The sequence below is a fragment of the Carassius auratus genome, chromosome 28, assembly GCF_003368295.1.
Source record: "Carassius auratus strain Wakin chromosome 28, ASM336829v1, whole genome shotgun sequence".
Lineage (NCBI taxonomy): Eukaryota > Metazoa > Chordata > Actinopteri > Cypriniformes > Cyprinidae > Carassius > Carassius auratus.
The window spans coordinates 9,249,344-9,267,651 of record NC_039270.1 but is presented as its reverse complement, the minus strand read 5'-3'; the positions used below and the strand labels follow the sequence as shown (position 1 = coordinate 9,267,651).

At 36.7% G+C, this 18,308-nt stretch overlaps 2 protein-coding genes across 2 annotated transcripts; both read right to left on the bottom strand.

Annotated features, from left to right (window-relative positions):
- Window positions 1-1,879: 1,879 nt before the first annotated feature.
- Window positions 1,880-9,557, bottom strand: LOC113046721 (homeobox protein Hox-B9a-like). The gene is made up of 2 exons (XM_026207646.1): window positions 6,388-9,557; window positions 1,880-3,870 (listed from the first exon to the last, which is right to left on the bottom strand). The coding sequence occupies exons 1-2, from the start codon at window positions 6,899-6,901 to the stop codon at window positions 3,635-3,637; spliced, it is 750 nt and encodes a 249-aa protein (XP_026063431.1). The 5' UTR covers window positions 6,902-9,557; the 3' UTR covers window positions 1,880-3,634.
- Window positions 9,558-9,670: 113 nt separating this feature from the next.
- Window positions 9,671-15,538, bottom strand: hoxb10a (homeobox B10a). Its single transcript, XM_026207645.1, has 2 exons — window positions 14,215-15,538; window positions 9,671-13,156 (listed from the first exon to the last, which is right to left on the bottom strand). The coding sequence occupies exons 1-2, from the start codon at window positions 14,783-14,785 to the stop codon at window positions 12,885-12,887; spliced, it is 843 nt and encodes a 280-aa protein (XP_026063430.1). The 5' UTR covers window positions 14,786-15,538; the 3' UTR covers window positions 9,671-12,884.
- Window positions 15,539-18,308: the final 2,770 nt, after the last annotated feature.

Below are 18,308 nucleotides of genomic sequence, written 5' to 3'. Positions count from 1 at the left end.
CTATAGTTGGTGAGATTTAATGTAATGTGTGGTTTTGTTTTTGAGAGAATGAAATATTTCTCTTTAGCAGTCGGCCTTTGTATCACCAAGGCACAATCGGATGTGTACCAACAACTGGCGAAGTGGAGCCCGTTCCCAAAGGTTGTAAACACATTAACGTTGGTCATCCCAGACGTCTCGCCAGAATTCCTTTTCGTGGCAGTTTATGGCCCGCTATAAGGGCTGTGGAACGTTCGGAAATGGAACAAAGGATAGGCTTCGATTGAATTGGACTCAGGGCTCTCATGTGGAAGTCCAGATCTCACCCACCCCGACCCCCTGCTCTGCGAGGAATCTGGACGGCTGAAGAACAAACGCGTTGTACACAATAAACGACAAATGCGAGAAAGGGAAAGAAGAAGAACAGGCTCACCCAACGGAGACACAGTGTTTACGCAAATTATTTTGCCTTACAGTTATTAGAATCCTGAAACGTTTTTCACATTTTCTAACTTTTTTTTTTCTGCGTAGTGTTTGCTTTACAGCCATTTAGTTCTTAACCTTCAGAGATGTATACCCTATAAAGTTTTATTACAGTCATATTATTTTATTGCTGCACACCACATTGAATTTCTTTCTCTTTTTTTATGACAGTCGACTTCCCATTTCCTCCGAGCATCGAGCGTACATCCTTTCTGCAGTTTGTTTCCTTTCAAACCACCAAAATAAAGAGCGTTAGAAAAAGAGAGATGGTGTGGCAGGACTAAAAATCTCTTCTCAGTTCTAGAATCACCAGGACAGACATAAGCTGAATTAATATGTGACGAAGGCTGTGCACACATCTGTGAGCCAGGACAACTGGCAATGTCTTCAAAAATATTTAATTGTTAAAATATGTTGAATGCAGATCTTTTTTCTTCTTCTTTTTTTCTTGTTTTATCTGTGTCCTCTTCTCTTCTAAATTGCAATTGCATAATTGCTAGGATTTTGACCGTCTAAATTCTTTGTCAAATCATTGAATTTTTAGTAATCTTGTTCTATCTTTTTAATCCAATAAAACTACATTTAACCATATTTGCCATCGCATTTTCTCTGCTAACAGTGGGCTTCTGGTATCACGTTATTGAGTGTCTAGAACTTCAGAGTCTGAAACATTTAGACATATCCCTTTTAGTTTGCATAATGTATCGTGCATCGCCTCTTCAGGCAAAAAATCCTTCTTGATGTATAACTTGCATCTGGAGGATGCGGTATAGCCAAATATAACACCACAAATATCATAGGGAAGTCAAATAATACGATAAGAAGAGAGCCGAAGCAAAGATGAGTGAGAGTCATGGTTATTCTCGGCAATTCTTCTTTCCACATATGAGCTGCACGTTTCTTCATTCCGATTCATGATGAATGCTCGAGCGCACGATGGCATATTTACAACATATGACTCTCATTATAAAATGGAGTAAACATTAAAGTAGAGTACTACAGCATGTCCACAGAAAGGATGAGATAAACTTCTGGCTGTTAACAATGAAAAACAAAGGGCAATTATTGGCAAGCACGCCAAATAAGGTAAAGAGTTGACATGTGCTATAATAATAATAATAACAATAATAACACAACAACAATGGTAATGATAAAAATCAGCAAATAGTTCAATTTGACAAAACGTGTGTAGAGCTATCAATAGCATACACAAAGATAAACGTCATGCACTGCCACGCATATTTATTGTAATTATATGATAAACCTTTATATTCCGAGAGAGTTTCTGTTGCAGTGATACATCACCCTGAGCACTCATTTTGAAGAAACATAAAATATTACATTTTAGATTATATTGTTTTGGGGGATCTTTCACCAACCTGCATATTAGCTCTGAACATAAGAATGACAAAACGTGTGTGGTCTATGTGTAAACTTTTAATGAGTCCAGCATCAACAGTGCAATAGCACAGATTAACAACACAAAACAATAACACATAAGGAGACGGAACAGTCGTGTACAAATACAGTTTGGATCTTATGTTACGGGTTAAGGTCCAGTGATATAGGCCTAATTATTTATGTTTTAATACATTTACAGAAGCCATAAAACAAGTGTGTTAGATACTAGCACAAAAAGTGTGTATGTGTGTGCGTGTGTGCTCGCGCCTTCTTGAATGGACGTGCGTTAAAGAATGGGAAACTGTTGTATCTAACCATTTAAGAAGTAGCTAATTGACATATGAAGATAGCCACGCTCAATATCTGTTAAGTCAGATCACAAAAACAAAACAAATCTCTAAACCAACAAAGCCATATGAAGATACGAGAAAATACAGAAAAAAACATCACTGACAATGGACAACGGGCATGATTCTGGACATAGCCTATACATGGAACTTGTAAACAAAATAGGAAAAAATGAAAGGTTACGTCTATCAGCTCATTCAAGTATTAATTATTTGTTGAAATCCTTTTTACAACATATAAAACATTCAATCAAAATGAGAAAAAAAAACTATTAACGTATTTACAATAAATTAAAACAACAATCCTTAGACCGTATATAAAACAGCTTTGAATTAATACTAGCTTTTTCAATAACACGTACATAAGAAAACTACACAATACGAGGCATGCGCAAATGTATGTAAACAACTGCGACCAAATCTGTATTAAAGGATGATATACGTTTAAGCACGAATTAATTCTATGGTTACTGACACGCTACAAATACATACACTCAGAACCTGCTCTCTAATTTTCAAAATGATTATTTGGGGATATGTGAACGCGCAAGAAAGAAAGAAAGAACTCATTTCATTCGTGTTTAATTACTTCAGTTTGATTCTTTGAAACGAAACTATAGTAGAAGCTATAGCCTTTCGGAAAAGATTTAAAAGCAATTTTAGACATTATTATTACTATTATTAATACATCCGAACTAACCAAGACATTTTATAAGTGTGCGTCTAATACAAATCTCTGCGCCCAAATAAATGTCAAAAGGAGCTATTTTATAATATCGTAAACTTAAATAAAGTTTTTGAAAACGTTAGCATAGCACACTTTAATAACCGGTAGACACTATGTACTAAAGGCTGTTTTATTCCGCTCTTATAATAATAATAATAATAATAATAATAATAATAATAATAATAATAATAATAATAATAATAATAATAATAATAATAATAATAATTTTGTAAAAGAGAGCTCACGTCTTAAGCATGAGCAAAAGTTCCCCTTGTATATTGAATGAGGCTTATTTTTTCTTAAATACATTTTATATCAGCACAAGTCTGTGGAAAAAAAGGAATAATGAAAATGCAGAATTATAGAGAACAACTTTACAAAAAGAACAAATTTTCTGCTGCTCTTATGTTGAAACAGTTCCTTATCATCTGTTTATTTCCTGATGAAGTGCTTCTTACGCTTAAGTCATAAAACGCAATAAAAGAAGGGAGAGATGGCACGACGTCTTCCCCCTCTTCTGCATCATCTCACCTCTCCCTTATACTCTATATGCTTAACACTGTCCAGTCATGCGGGAAATGGTTTGTGAGTGCGTGTGTGCGTTTTCTCTTTGATGCAGTAAAACCTTCTTGCATCAGCTTCCAGATTTAAAAGACTCTTTGTAAAATGCTTGAACGCCTGGCTCCAGTCTGCGTTATTATTCTTTGGGATGGTCCTTATTCATTTTCTTCATTTTCATCCTTCTGTTCTGGAACCATATTTTGACTTGTCGCTCTGTCAAGTTCAGCAGGCGAGCTACCTCGTGTCTCCGGTCTCGGGTGAGGTACATATTGAACAGAAATTCCTTCTCCAGCTCCAACGTCTGATATTTGGTGTATGGACATCGCTTCTTCCGGGATGATCGAGCGTGTAACCAGTTGGCAGATGGGTCGTCTGCAAATGACAGTCAAAAACAAGAAGAGCAGATCGTAATATTAAAACACATTCCAGTATGAAACAGGAAACACATTTCACAATGCACTCAAAGTTACAGCCTTCACGAAGACTGGATATTATTAAAATAAAGTGCCTTGGGGCGCCATCGCTTACAAATGCATGAAAACCAACACCATGATGGATGAAAACAAAAGAAAGCAAAGCAAAGCAATTTCATCCTATTAACTTGATACGCAATAATAAAAAATAATGTCTCTACGCTTAAACTGTAAAACCACCAGTAGGCAACACATTTGTACAGAAGCCATCTAATTTCACCTGTGATTATCCATTACATTCATCTCCCTGCAACAGAGAGTGTGAAAGCAATGAGGACAAATAAAATCAAATGAGAAAAGGACTGAAGGGGAAAGAAAGGTTTAATTTTGAACTCTACAGGGATTTTAACCATGCTGGAATGCACTGTAAAATGTGGTCACATGTGACATGAGATTATCTCCTTTTTAGGGAGAAATGTGGGATGAATTACGGAGGAAGAGCATCTCTAACGAGGCGTCTTCTCCCTCAGTGGTTTGGTCGGGAATGCAGATGGGAGGCTGAAAAATTTCCGTTGTGCTGACTTTTGTTAACATGCACATGGAAAAGCTGAATGTTACAGCGACTCGAGACACACTATGATGACGAAATTGATGTCACCTGTGCACGTCTTCCGTATCTGTGTGGGTTCAGTGACGTCAAGGGAAAATTTCTACCATGCTGGTGCTTTATACGCTCCTAAAGTGCATACTAGTCGAATGAAAAACATTCGTTTGGCACATAACTCCACTTTTCTGGGGCTCACACAGACTGAAGGTGCATGCTAGCATGTTAGAAAAAGCCAAATATTTGCAGATTTGTATTTGTTTCCCTTCCTATGCGTGGAAACACCCATTGCTTTTGCCTCAAGAAATAACACCAGGTTTCTACGGTATCCCAAATCTTATGGCGCAACTGTATTTTCCTAATGATGGAATGAGATGCATATAAAATGATTAATGAGCGTGTCGTGTCAGCTAGAGGCCTCGCGGACACGTCTGTGTAACTTGCGACTTGAGAGACAGGACCGAGGTGTGATCCCTAACAATGAAACACTAAGAGGGTCATGCTATATGATGAGGAAAGAGACGTGCGTTTCCATTAATACACATTAATCAAAATCCACAAATTAGCTACACAGAGTTTAGACTTTAATTTATTACATGAAGGCAATTTGATCAAAACGTTTTCAAAGACAATGCACCTCTGAACTGGATTGCCTTTGCTCATATTTGGACTGAATCGTATTTTACTCTGAGATTTTTTTAACGCAACATATATCCCAAAGAACTCAGGTACGATTAATGGGGATGTTGACTCCTCTGATAACTTAATATACTTGAAAGCTATAACTTTTTCCTTACTCATGGGCAGCCATGAGCACAAAGCTGGACGTGTAACTCCCAACATAATTTCCTTAGCCTACAGTTTACTCTGGAAAGCCGCCCGGGGTAGCACATTGGGGATATCTATTGCGAACAATTCCATTAGTTGACAGAGCTGCAGTCTATTTCACGGATTAAAATCAACGGCCTTATCAAATTAATTGGACAAAATCGAAAAATATCTTTGAAAAATCCCTAAGAATTAACCTGCATTTCTGAACAGGTTGTAATACTTTGGAAATGAATAATCTCACACGGTTTATGAGCTGGAATTATTATATGGGTAATTCTCTGCACCGGCTCAAACCCACTCTTGAGGGAGCTCAAGAACAGGCAAACAGGTCAGGGAAAAACATACAATCCCCCCAGCAACCAGATTTACCACTAAAAACATATTTATGCAGTACTACATATTTTGTGGTACTCAAACTATACCATGGCCTCATGGCTTATATACAATCAATGATATTTACACACAATAATAGAATTAGATGAACTAAATAAATTTAAGTTTCAGATGAAACGTGATTTAACCACATAATATTTTTGCTAGCCAAGAGCTACTAAACATAAAACTAACATTTGCACTATAGTAGAAGTAATAGAGGCTTTGGAGAGTCATTCCAAAAAAGAAAAAAACAAAACAATAAATAACCTGGCGCACTAAAGTGACTGATACGCAAATATGAGATAGAGAGAGAATAAATATACTAAATGTTACTCAAGAATGAAATAAACGCAAACAATATGATGGGGAAAATAAAGCCAGTTTTATAAATGTGTGAAACCTCTACGTTACTCCAACCGAGCAAAGCAAAATAGTCCTCAGCGATGCTATATTCTATGTGTACCATGGCTAAATCATATATCTGGGTAAAAATATAGATTCGTTAAATAAAAAAAACAAAAAACTAGAAGAAGCTAGCGAAGAGTTGAGAATGCTATGCTCATATTTGGTTGCGTGAGGTGTCTGTTGCTCTCCGTTGCTTTGTTCTAGTTTTATGACAGCATTAAACGCTTTACAGAGTGTTCACTTCCTAGGTTTATAACTTACTTTGATCCGGTCCTTCTTTGTCCTCGCTGCCTTCGCGTATGTCCTTATTGTCTTCAAACCCGGCGCTGTGGCTAGAATTCATCTCCCGTGTTGTAGAGGACTCCAAGATATACTCATGCTGCCCAACTAGTTTCGGTGGTTCCCCGAGATGTCCCAGGAGCGGCTCCATCTTGACCTGTCCCTGCCCTGGTAGAGGCTCTGCTCTCGGGGCGCAGTCGAGCCATGTGCGGAGGTATCGAGTATCCGTTGAAGGCACTGGCTGCGTCGGTATGTACGGATGGTAGACCGCGGGTAAGCCATTGGACGCGTGGGAACTGAATGGACTCCATGACGAACTGAACACTGGAGGCTTGGGCTGGAAGCTACAAGAGGGGAACTCGGGATGTTCGCCGGGTCCCGGTTGTCTGGCGCTGGAGTACTGTACATTGGAGAAGCGGGACGCGTTCGGATCTTCTCCCTCATGACTTATGATAGAATCGACATAGTAGTTGCTTAGAGTTCCAGAAATTGACATTCTCGGACATTATATAACGCACTGTTCATTAAAGGGAAAACATGTACAATAGAAATGTGCTTTACTCCCCTCTTTACGGTACTCCTCTCTACTCGCTCGCCAACGAAGTAGAGCCGGGCTGCTGTGGCGTGCGCTCCGAGCGAAGTGATTGGTCAGACTTTTTTCGCGAGCCTGATAAAGCGTCAATGGGGTGTAAATCAATCCGCCAAGAGGCTGTACGGAGCTCTCCTCCTCTTGCGTTCTCAATATTTCCCATCTAAATAAATTGTCTTGTTTATGCAATATGCAAAATGGGAGCGTGTCCATATATCTCCAGATATCAACAGTCGGGAAAATGTCAGCTTAAATTATTAAACGTTCTGACATTATATATGTATAAAATAAATGCATATGCAGGGTTATGGCCCACAGTAATAAGTGAGAGAACATTTTTGTCTATGAATTGATGTGGCATTATATCGTGATCTACAGCATTAGTGCTGAATGGGAGCTTGATCATATTTCCTTGATAAAATGTATGAAAATAACTATTTAATATAGCTAGGCAATGTATCGAGATATTTAACAGTACTTTGAAAGACACCACAGAAACCAAATGAAGGCTGTGACGGCTGCTTATAACGTTTAATCAACCGATTTTTACGCTAAAATATTGTATCCCCCCACTCGTTTAAACGTCTAAACCTCCGAGGAGGCAAACCTCTTCCTTCTTGGAGTAATAGGAGTATGCTGAGATAATGAACAGCTTTATTGGGAAATTAACAGTCATTTTTTGTTAACGAGGGTATTAAACACCACCGTGCGACAATCCCCTTGTATTTATGGAAGAAACTACTTGAACTTTTTTGGTCGTTTAATACTATAATAAAATAGTACATCAGGCAGCTTATATTTTTATAGGCCTGATATACTGCCTGTGGCGAGGACCGTGAACGACTCCGCTGTAGTATTCCATCCAGTCGCTCATTTCACACACACAAATAAACAGGATTCACTTTCATTTTTATTTTATTCAGATACACACCAGTCCATTCTACTCTCTCTGCAACATTTTGCAACAGAAATTCTAAATTATCCTTGCAAAAACGCAGATATTTCAGGAAGGATTTCACTGTCTGTGGGGAATGTCTTTGACCATCTATGCAATGTAATATAATATACCAGTGAATTCAGCACTTGATGTGTGTCTTGGCCGTCCCCAATAAATAGTTGCCTCTAAAATACAAGAACGAATAGAGCCAATTATGCTGTTCTGCCTCAGCAAAAGGACAATAGCAAATTATGTTTATACATTTACAAAAGTCTTTACAACTGAAAAAAAAAGATATTAAAGCAACTATTACCATCTTATTTCATGTGAGTTTAGATAGCCCGTACTAAGCTTCGTGCTAAGTTTATAACAACACCCGTAACCACGGGTAAACATAGCATGTTGCATAATAAGATAGCCTACATTTGTGCAGTAAGTTGCGCTAAAGAATCTATAAAACCACTAAAATGTTAATTACATCAGGAAAAGGCTATGCACTTAAATTACAACCTAGCCGTTTTAAAAGCATTTAACAACACCCTGTAAAAAATCAACTCGTCACCTGTGCAATAATTCACTGTGCATTAAAGAATTTATTCTTTCTGTTAGAATTACTAGAGAAAAGAAAACATAATCTAAAAAAAACGTATGGAAAGCTACACATTAAGCTTTATTGTAATCTATTTGGATCTATATTTTCTTACATAAAATTGGGCATAATAAGAGCACACCATGAATCATGCTACAAACTATCATACTAGTTAAAATGTATGATGTGATAATCTAAAGAAGAAGAAAAAACAGGCATAGCCTACTGGTAAGCAGACACGTTTTAAGTATTAAGTATTTTATTTTTGTATGTGAAATTTGTGTTTAAGTACTTTTTGCTGTATGTGACCACAGAAAATGCAATTTTATTTAACATATTCCTGTAACAACCCCTCTTTAAGACAAATGTTAACCGAGATGCATCTTAGCACACCTATTTGCAAATAAATATCTATTTACAAGAATAACTTATCCTATTATGTCCACATTCTGGATATGTTTGATATTTTGCCATCAAGTTTCTTCAAGTAGGCCTAATTAAGACATCAGCAACAGAGAGATTAATGTATCATTTTCAAAGCAAAGTTTAAAATGTCTTAATATATAACACCGTTTTATAACTATTTATAATTACCCTAAACATCTCTTATTTTATTCAGTATAAAAGAGTGGACCTTAACTGGAAGGTCAAACTGCACGTCACACCTTCAACATGGAGAGTTTCTTGATTCGAGTGGGCTAGTGCTGTAATACAAATTTACATGTTAGCAAGAATTCGAAAAAATTTGGAATTTCGCCATATTTTTTGCTGGTAAAGCCAACCGATGATTTCAGCAATGATAGCGTATTGACCAAAATAGTTGCACGCTATTAGTGACCACAAGCAGGCACTCTGGAAACGTTACTGTGTATAATTCAAATCATCAACAAATGCGATTTTAACGTTTTTTACATCAAAACGACGTTTTCTACTGCTCTAATGAGAAATATCATTGTCAACCAGGGGTGCGTTTCCCAAAAGCATAGTTGCTAACCTGTTAGCAACTTAGTTGGTTGGCAATGGGAAATTGTACTGCAACCAACAAAGTTGCTAACTTCGTAACTATGCTTTTGGGAAATGCACCCCAGATTTTTTATATGATATGGCCTATGTGACAAAAAAAAAAAAAAAAAATAAAAAAAAAATAACAATAGAGAGAGAGAGAGAGAGAGAGAGAGAGAGAGAGAGGCTATATAGCGTTTTTTCACTAATTGTGGATTTCTTAACACAATAGCTTCCAAAACAACAGAATTGAGAAGATATGTTGTAAAGGTTTTTGTTTTTTGTCAATTTATTGCTGTTTTAGCAAAATTATCCCTCCCTGTATTTAAAATGTAAAAAAATAAATAAATAAATAAATAATAATAATAATAACAATAACACAAAGCTTCACACAAAACTTTAAGTGAAAATACAAATTAAACCAGAGAGACAGCAGTTGTTCAGTTGATTAGGAATACACACAATATATCTAGTGCAACAATAAATAGGCTATATAATCAACTTTCTACGCGGGTGAGATCAAAAGAAACGCTTTTTTCACAGATCATGTGTTTATATATGTTTTTAAAAAATATATGATATATGTGTGTGTTTTATACAACATGAAAAGGTATTTATTCTACTCTGAAAAATTTTACAGGTGATCACAACTGATTAACATCACATTAAAACATTGGAATATATATAAAATAGTTTAATAACCTATATAATTGAGGCATTATGTTGGAATTTAAAATGTGTTTTAAAACCTAACAGGACTTGTATCTTCCAACTCACTGTGTGTGAAGTAATAAATAAATCGAAAACCGGGCCATTTTGAAAAAGGAGGTCGAAAGCTATCAAAGAAATGCAATGTTGTGGATGAACAGATTCACAACCAACGCTTGTAGCCATGTTTTCATCATAAAAAAAACCTTTTATATGCCAGTTACTGAGTGTGTAAGTAATATTTTAAAGAAAGAAACAACACGATGTGATGACTGCAATAATAACATAAGCACGATCAGTAAGAATCGCTCGCTTGGCAAGGATTATTAAATCAGTATTTTCAATGGAGTCGACACTATATCCTAATCCCACGTTGAACGGACAATGGTGTGTTTAACTGGAGCAATTCAGGCAGTTTCAGGTTCCTGTGAAATTAAACGTCCAGCCCAACAACTTGAAACTACCTAAATCACAGACCAGCTTGCTCTTCTCCGTGTTCAAAGGCAAGACCTGAAAGGCTGCCAGCAGTCTAGCGTCCAAAAGTACTGAACCAGATGAGCACTCATATTTCAGTGCTGTCTTTTAACAGAGCACTGCTTAACTGAGGAACCGTATTACAGGGCACTAGAGCTAAAATCTCAAGAAATCGACTGGAACAGTTCTGACCCACTGCGGGGAAAGGAGATAGCGAGAATTGTTTAAAGACGTGGCTTGAAATAAAGTAATTTAAGTTCACAAGCATGTCCGGTTCTCTCTAGACTGTCGGCAATAAATGGGTCTATTGCCCCCTGTTATAAAAAGAGGCCCCTGCCTGGCCAATGACGTTGGGGATTGTCCCATCTCAACATGGCGGTTCACCAAAGCAAAGACTCGCTTGGACAAAAGAGGAGGAACTGTAACAAGTCAAGAAACACCAGCATCTGTTCAGAGTTATTTCTTACGCGCCGAAAAATATCGGAAAGAATGGAAATAAATTAAGAATGGAAATAAATTAACATTTCATCTTCATGAAACCTACAAAAATATAGCACATCTCATAACACAACACAAATGTAATAATAAAAATCCTTCACAGTGCGAATTAACATACAAAAGTTTCAAACATTCATAACGTTCACATGCGTTACCCTTATATCCGCTTATTTCTTCTGAGTGCACATATTTAAGGCATTCAAGAAAGCGCTCACTATATTTCTCGGCCATTCAAATACAGGTCTATTAATGCAACCCTGAGATATTTGAGATGCAGATGAAAGCAGAACGTAAAATGAATCCAGATGGGTTATTATAGGCTAACTTCACCTTAACTTCTAAAATTCAAATAGCTCCATTAAATTATTCCCAGGGACAATTTGATTTGCATTTTTGATGCACTTACGTTATTTGTTTTGTAACATATATACCTGGTTAATTGTCTGGGTTAGGCTAATTAAATAAAAAAAAATATTTTGGACTTGTTTAAGTGTGTTAAGAAGATGACTTGACACGTTATATTAATGCATTTGAATTTCCAAAAGTTTTGTTCAAATTAAACTCAAATTATTTTTTTCTGATACAATTTATTCTAAGACAAAAATCACGTATCCAAAATCTGTTCATACATCAGTTAATAAAATTTCACAATCAACTCAAAACCGCAATTTAAGTTTTGGAATTGTTACAAATACCAAATGCCTTCCCCTTTAATTGTAAGACTAAAGAAAACTTCATGCCACGTTCTTCTTCTCCATGCTATAGATGGCATAAAATTTATTCTTGAATTTTACTGAAACAAAAATGTAAATAATAATAATAATAATAATAATAAATACATTATTACAACTTCAGTTTCGACCATTATAGGTCAACTTATTTTTCAAAACGCTTTGTCACAATAGGCCTTCTAAATTAGAACACTGCCAATCAAGTCTTTTTCAAAGCGTGCACAGTACTTTCTACTGAATAAAGGTTTTATGGTCACGAAGTGCAATCTTTTATTTAAAATGCACTGCTTTTCAAAAAAGGAACTCTTAAAATCACAGTTTAATTTATAAATTCAACCATACTTCAGCAGCAGAAGAAGAAACTGTGCCTTTTCACTCCAGCTTATATAACGACAACACAAGAAACAATATTAAAAACAAAAAAACAGTACCTGTGCTTTATGTAACTGCTCCTCTGATAATGGATTCCCTTTTTGATTTTTGTTTTACTCGGGAGTTTCCGCACATAGGCCTAGTAAGTTAACATAGCCTAGTTACAATAATAATAACCTTTTACAAAAATCGTTTTCATAGGCTAATGGGAAAACATAGTTAAAATATCGACGATTGCTAAATATAAATGCGCTGAAAATTTGACCAGAACTTAAACGACATCAATAAACATTGTCCATGGGCCTTGTGTGAATACGACAAGCTTCTGTCGAATTGCCAAAAACGTATCTTCTTCTTTCGTTACACTTTTCTGTTCATCCTCATGCAAGGTATTAAATTAATCTCCCTGACACTTGTCTTATAGAACACATATTGTGAAACACCGTGGTAAGATTTGACTGATCGTTTCCTCCCGTTAATCCATCAGAAGCAGCAGTCGCGTCAATCCACGTGCTCCGGATGATAGCCGCAGTGATTTGTTCGTTGAGTTCGGTATTTTTAACTGTCTTACATAGCAAACTAGACAGTGAAACTTGTGCCAGGGTCCCTTGTCTGGAGCTCTAGTGTCATTTTTTTCAGTTTCATCCTGCGGTTCTGAAACCAAATCTTAACCTGGCGGTCGGTGAGATGTATGCTCCGGCTGATCTCCAGGCGGCGCTCGCGAGTCAGGTACATGTTGAATAGGAATTCCTTTTCTAGCTCTAAGAGCTGGTGTTTGCTGTAAGGACATCGCTTCTTCCTCCCTGCTTTCGCCGACAGCCAGCCATTTGCAGCGTTTTCTAAAGTCACGTCTTCAGATAAAAAGAGAAAGAGAGACAAGGCTATTATACAGTCGCCCTTCACAGTGAGCAAACAGACGCTCGCGGCCATTACCTGGCTGTGGCCGACATTTTATGACAGGAAATAATGTCAGCAGCACAGACTGCGCACTGTGTCTGTGTTGGTCGGCGAGAGGGGGAGAGAGAAGAAAAAAAAAATGAGCAGAAAGGGAGAGAACGATGCTTGATAGGAATTGCATAAACTATTTGAAATTCATTCAAATATTATTTTAACTAAAGCGAATTTAACCAATTATATTTTACCAATAACTGGTTCATAAAGAAGCCAAGAAAAAACTACGAAAAAAGAACAAGGAAAAAAGAAAAAATAGCCTATTGGCCCTCACATTCCAGAGGCTGAAGGGGCACTTACTTGTCACCTTTAAAGTTTTCAAATTTATAATGCAACTTTCAAAAGTTCTTCTTCTTCTTATTATTATTATTATTTATTTATTTATTTTTTTAATTATTTTTTATTTTGTACGTTTAGCATAGTAAAAACAACTGCACATTTCGGGCTAAACAAATAAAATAAATAAGTGAATATTCAAGATATAGACTATTTAGAGAAAATGGCAAACAAATTAAACACTTGTAGCTTTTAGAAATTGTAAGCCTCTGACACGTTTATTAGAGTCCTTAAAACGCGTGAATTGGTTTGAAAAATGGCTTTTCTGAATCTGCTAACGTTTATCTTTAGCCTGCATGATAGGCCTAGCCTCGATAGCCCATACACACGAAGTGTGTTATTATACCAAACCGCCAGTTCAGACGTTCTTCGTTCCACATGCACTGCCACACCTGGCCCACACTAAGGTTTGACAATGGGTCCTTCCGCTGTTTTGATGTTCTGAGAAACGACGTGCAATTTAGTCTGTCTGGGGCAATTCGGTGCAATAAATTCATTTTCGAGCCCTGGCTCTCTTTGTGTCTTAGTGGCTACACCCTTCAATTGCTTTCGGAAGTGGAAAAAATAAAATCTCGATGGGCTTGCTTTACCCACTCCTGTCTTTTAAACCTTGTTTACCCACCTTGCGTTCCCTTTCTGTGAGTTTTATCGCTCCCGGGAAAGTCTGTCTGGAGATTATTTGGCTCTGTGTCGTCTCTACTTCTCTGACTGATGCTCAGTGTGGTGATGATGCTCCCTTTGGTTCTGCTTTCACTCCACTGGCTTGGGGATTTAGTGCTTTCCATCGTTAAATAATGCGTAAAGGGCTTATTGTCAGTTTCTGAACAGGAAGGCGCGGAGAAAGACAAACTGTGCAACTGTTGGGAGTCTGAGTGGGAAGAGTGCGACGGACTCTCTGGATCCGTGTCGGTATGGAGAGATAAGAGTTTGTGTCCGGAGTAAAAATTCGGTTCTGGACGATGGTTGTCAGTGCCGTTCAGGGAGCCCATATCTGTCATGAATCTGCTGAAAGCGGAGATGTCCAGAGACTGTCTGGCTTGCCCTGTTGGGTCCAGAGAAAAATAGAAGGGGTCCTCTTTTCGACCTGAAGCGCTGATGGGGCTCGCGCTGACATGAGAAATCTGGACAGGACTCAAGTGCGCTCCATCCCAGTTCACAGCTCCATGGAGAAACTGGTGACGCGGCAGAGACATGGCTTACCGGGGAATTTCTGTCTGGAGCGCGTTCGAATTCGGTGGGTGGTCCCGCTATTTTGGACTTGGCAGTCCAGGTTAGGACGTAAGCCTCCGTTCGCCCCAACGCAAAGGATCCTTTAGACTCGGGCTATCGAAAGATTTCCCTTCAGACAGTGTGACAATCACCGCAGAGAATTTTTCGGAGAATGACATTGCTGTATCATTTTTTGGGCCAAGGCAACAGTTCCTTACTATTGGTTTTTCGAGCAGTATGGCGCACGGTCATTTCCTTCTACTGCGAGCTCAGAAGAGACTTGGGTTCACGGGCAAGCTCCTCCCCTTCCAGAACTGCTTAATTCAAGTGCTTCATCAAGCTTCCATCCCAAATCTTTTATTTATATATATATTAATTAATGCTATACTAGATTATGGGAAAATGTCTGAATAAAAGCCCATGGAGACAATTGTATTAATCGTATTGATTATTTAAAGAAAAATAATAAATTAAAGTCAAGGTGAATTAAAGTTTAGCACTGTCTTTGCGAATGAGGTCAATCACACCTGTTACAAAAATACTGGTAATAAATATTTAACCAAAAATATTAACTAAATAAATCTGCTGACATTAAAAGTAAAAATAAAAATAATAATAGATATCAAATAACGCGGATGATGAGAGTCTAAAATAAGCAACACCCATGATTAAATTGCCGCAATGTTTTTATTCCCAGTATACAAATTAATTTATAAGCTGCCGCTATTTAATAATGACAATTATAACATAGTTATAATTTTAGTATAATAGATGCAGTCAATAATTAATTAATTTAGTTATTTAGTTTATTACATAACTGCAGCTATGGTGTGCATTTAACTATGTTTAACTTATCATCGTTGTTATGTTATTGTGTTTTTTATATTTTAAATATAAGAGGAACAAAACGGATTCTATGCGTAAGTAAAATTGCAACCTATTTTGGGTCAAATTTAGCTAGGGTCAGATATTTCAAAGCTATTAGTAAAAAGGTTTTAGTGTGTATATGTTTTGTTTCAGAAACACAAGATAGGAATAAGAGCACAAAAATATTGTTACGGAGTATAGCAAACACACTAAAAATATATCTTCAATGAAATGATTTAGAAAGATGGGCTTGTCCTAATTTTCATTATGCTGTAGATGAACAATGATAAATTATATATATATATATATATATATATATATATATATATATATATATATATATATATATATATATATATATATATATACATATATAGCGAGATGTTAATTAAGATAGGCTATATAAAGACGTTTAAAAAATCTTATTTTAGATAATAAAAACGTTTTTTATACACAACAAACAATTATTTTGTCGCATCGTGAATAAAATTAACATCAAGCCACAAATCAACAAATGTTACATTTGTTAAAAACTTTACATAGCTAAGTGGAAGCCTGCACCATTGCGAATGTATTGGCCTGGACCTGGACACGTTGCGCATTTAATAGCAGCTTTCATCAATACAAGCACGTGAACCTCATGGCCAAACCACGTGCTTCCTCAACTGCAGGACTGTTTTTTGTGAGCCAATTAGTTATTTGCTTATGATATAATCCACTATTAGCATGTCATTATTGTTTCGGGTTGGGCGAAACCCGTTTTTCTGATAAATGTAGAGTCCACGCTCAGTGTCCAGCTTTTAAAATCAAAATAAATAACTTAATATTTTCTGAATCAAACATTCTGGTTGTAAATGATGTCTTTTTAGTTTAAATAGCCTAGTACAATATTCTGCTAAAGTAGGTGCTGTATTTTGTAATTTTTCAAGTGCAAAAATTATAACTCAAGTAAATTAGTTTATAACAAATCTAAAAAAAAGTTTAAATGAATATGATACAATAATGTCTCGAATGCCTATCACCGAGATATGATCATATTTTTTACACTGCCAAATGTATTTAGTTTAAAAAGTAGGCTACACATCGGGACGTTTCATTCACAGAAGAGTATGCTCACGATCTTAATCCCTTTATTAACTATGGTGATAGCCTAAATAAACAACTTACAAATCAGTGCGTGTATAAATGTAATATATACTTACATTGTTCTCCAGCCGACCCTCTTTCACAACTGGAATAAAAACTGGAAAAATTGAATAAGTTTTCATAAATCCAAATAGCTTCGGCGCGAAGAGGCCTTTGGCCTTCGACGTCTCAAGAATGATTCCTGTAAAGATTTGACGTTGACGTCACCTGTCTCGAGCAATTGTTTACTTTTTGTCTGGCGTGCTGCACTAAAACTATTTAACATTTTCAGACTGACATGCCTAACGCATTTTAAGAGCATCCCAGAAACCGTGTGCCTTTCTTCCTCGACTCCTTTTCTCTTGCAAATAGCCAGAAAGAAAAGGAACCCCGATCGAATTTTTCCTATATTCTACACATTCCAGTTTTATAATCACAAACAGAATCGCTGGCCCTTTCCAGATGGTGAGAGGATCTTCGGTCAAACTCGTATAACTGTAGCCATGACAACAAAACCACTCCATTTGCTGTAAAGTTTTACTGCCAAGCCGTCTCTAAGTAGCATGTGTCTGGTGTGGAGAGGAGAGGGGAGTGAGCTAATTCTATTTTTCTCTCTTAAAGTTCAAGATTGTGGTTGAATAATTAACAGCTTCTTTCCATAGGCTGTTCTAGTCTGCAGAGATAAAGGTGTAGCAAGAATAGGAAAGATCAACATATTTATATTATTATTTTAGTTTATTTTTTCAACAAAGGCACATGCTGTGAGTGCTGACTGGAGAAGCCTAGATTAGAGGTCCAGATGTTGAACTTCTAAGCCATGCATCAGTTTTTTGTGGCATTTTTGTATTTTATATAACTTGCACCTCAATGCATAAGTTACATGGATAAAAGCGTCTGTTGTTAATAAATAAATCTCGCTGGCAACTGGTTTCGTCAGCCATTGCTTTTAAGACAAACGGTTACCTTTTGAATCTAAAAAAAAACGTGCACCACACAGGGATTGGCTAAAAGAGGAAGGAGCTGTTAATGTGAATCACAAAACACATAATTTCAGTAACATCTGTGCACAAAAAGCGCACCATTAATGCTTTGCATGTAATTCTCCAAAGATGCGTATGAATATCTTGGCGGTGATACAGACAACTGCGCAAGGATCCTTGGCAGTCCTGCAAGCAATTACAAGTTCAAATGCATTAAGCTACATATCTGATCAGAGCAGCATGTTTTCAGCTATGAACGTCAGATGTACGTCCTGTTGTCTTCAGTGAAGTATTTCAAACCTATTTTTGTAAAATAACTGAGCTTCATGAGAGGATTGCCTGTAACATTGGGAAACTAATAAAATGTCCGGGGGATTATAAAAACCTGCATTTTTGGAATGAGTGCACAGACGCCTTAGAACTAAATTAATAAGTCAAAAGACAATAAAAAAAAAAGCCTTGGCTCTATCCAAATACAAATACGTTCACATTAACATTATGGAACTTATTGCAAAAAGAGGTGATGTTGTTGTTG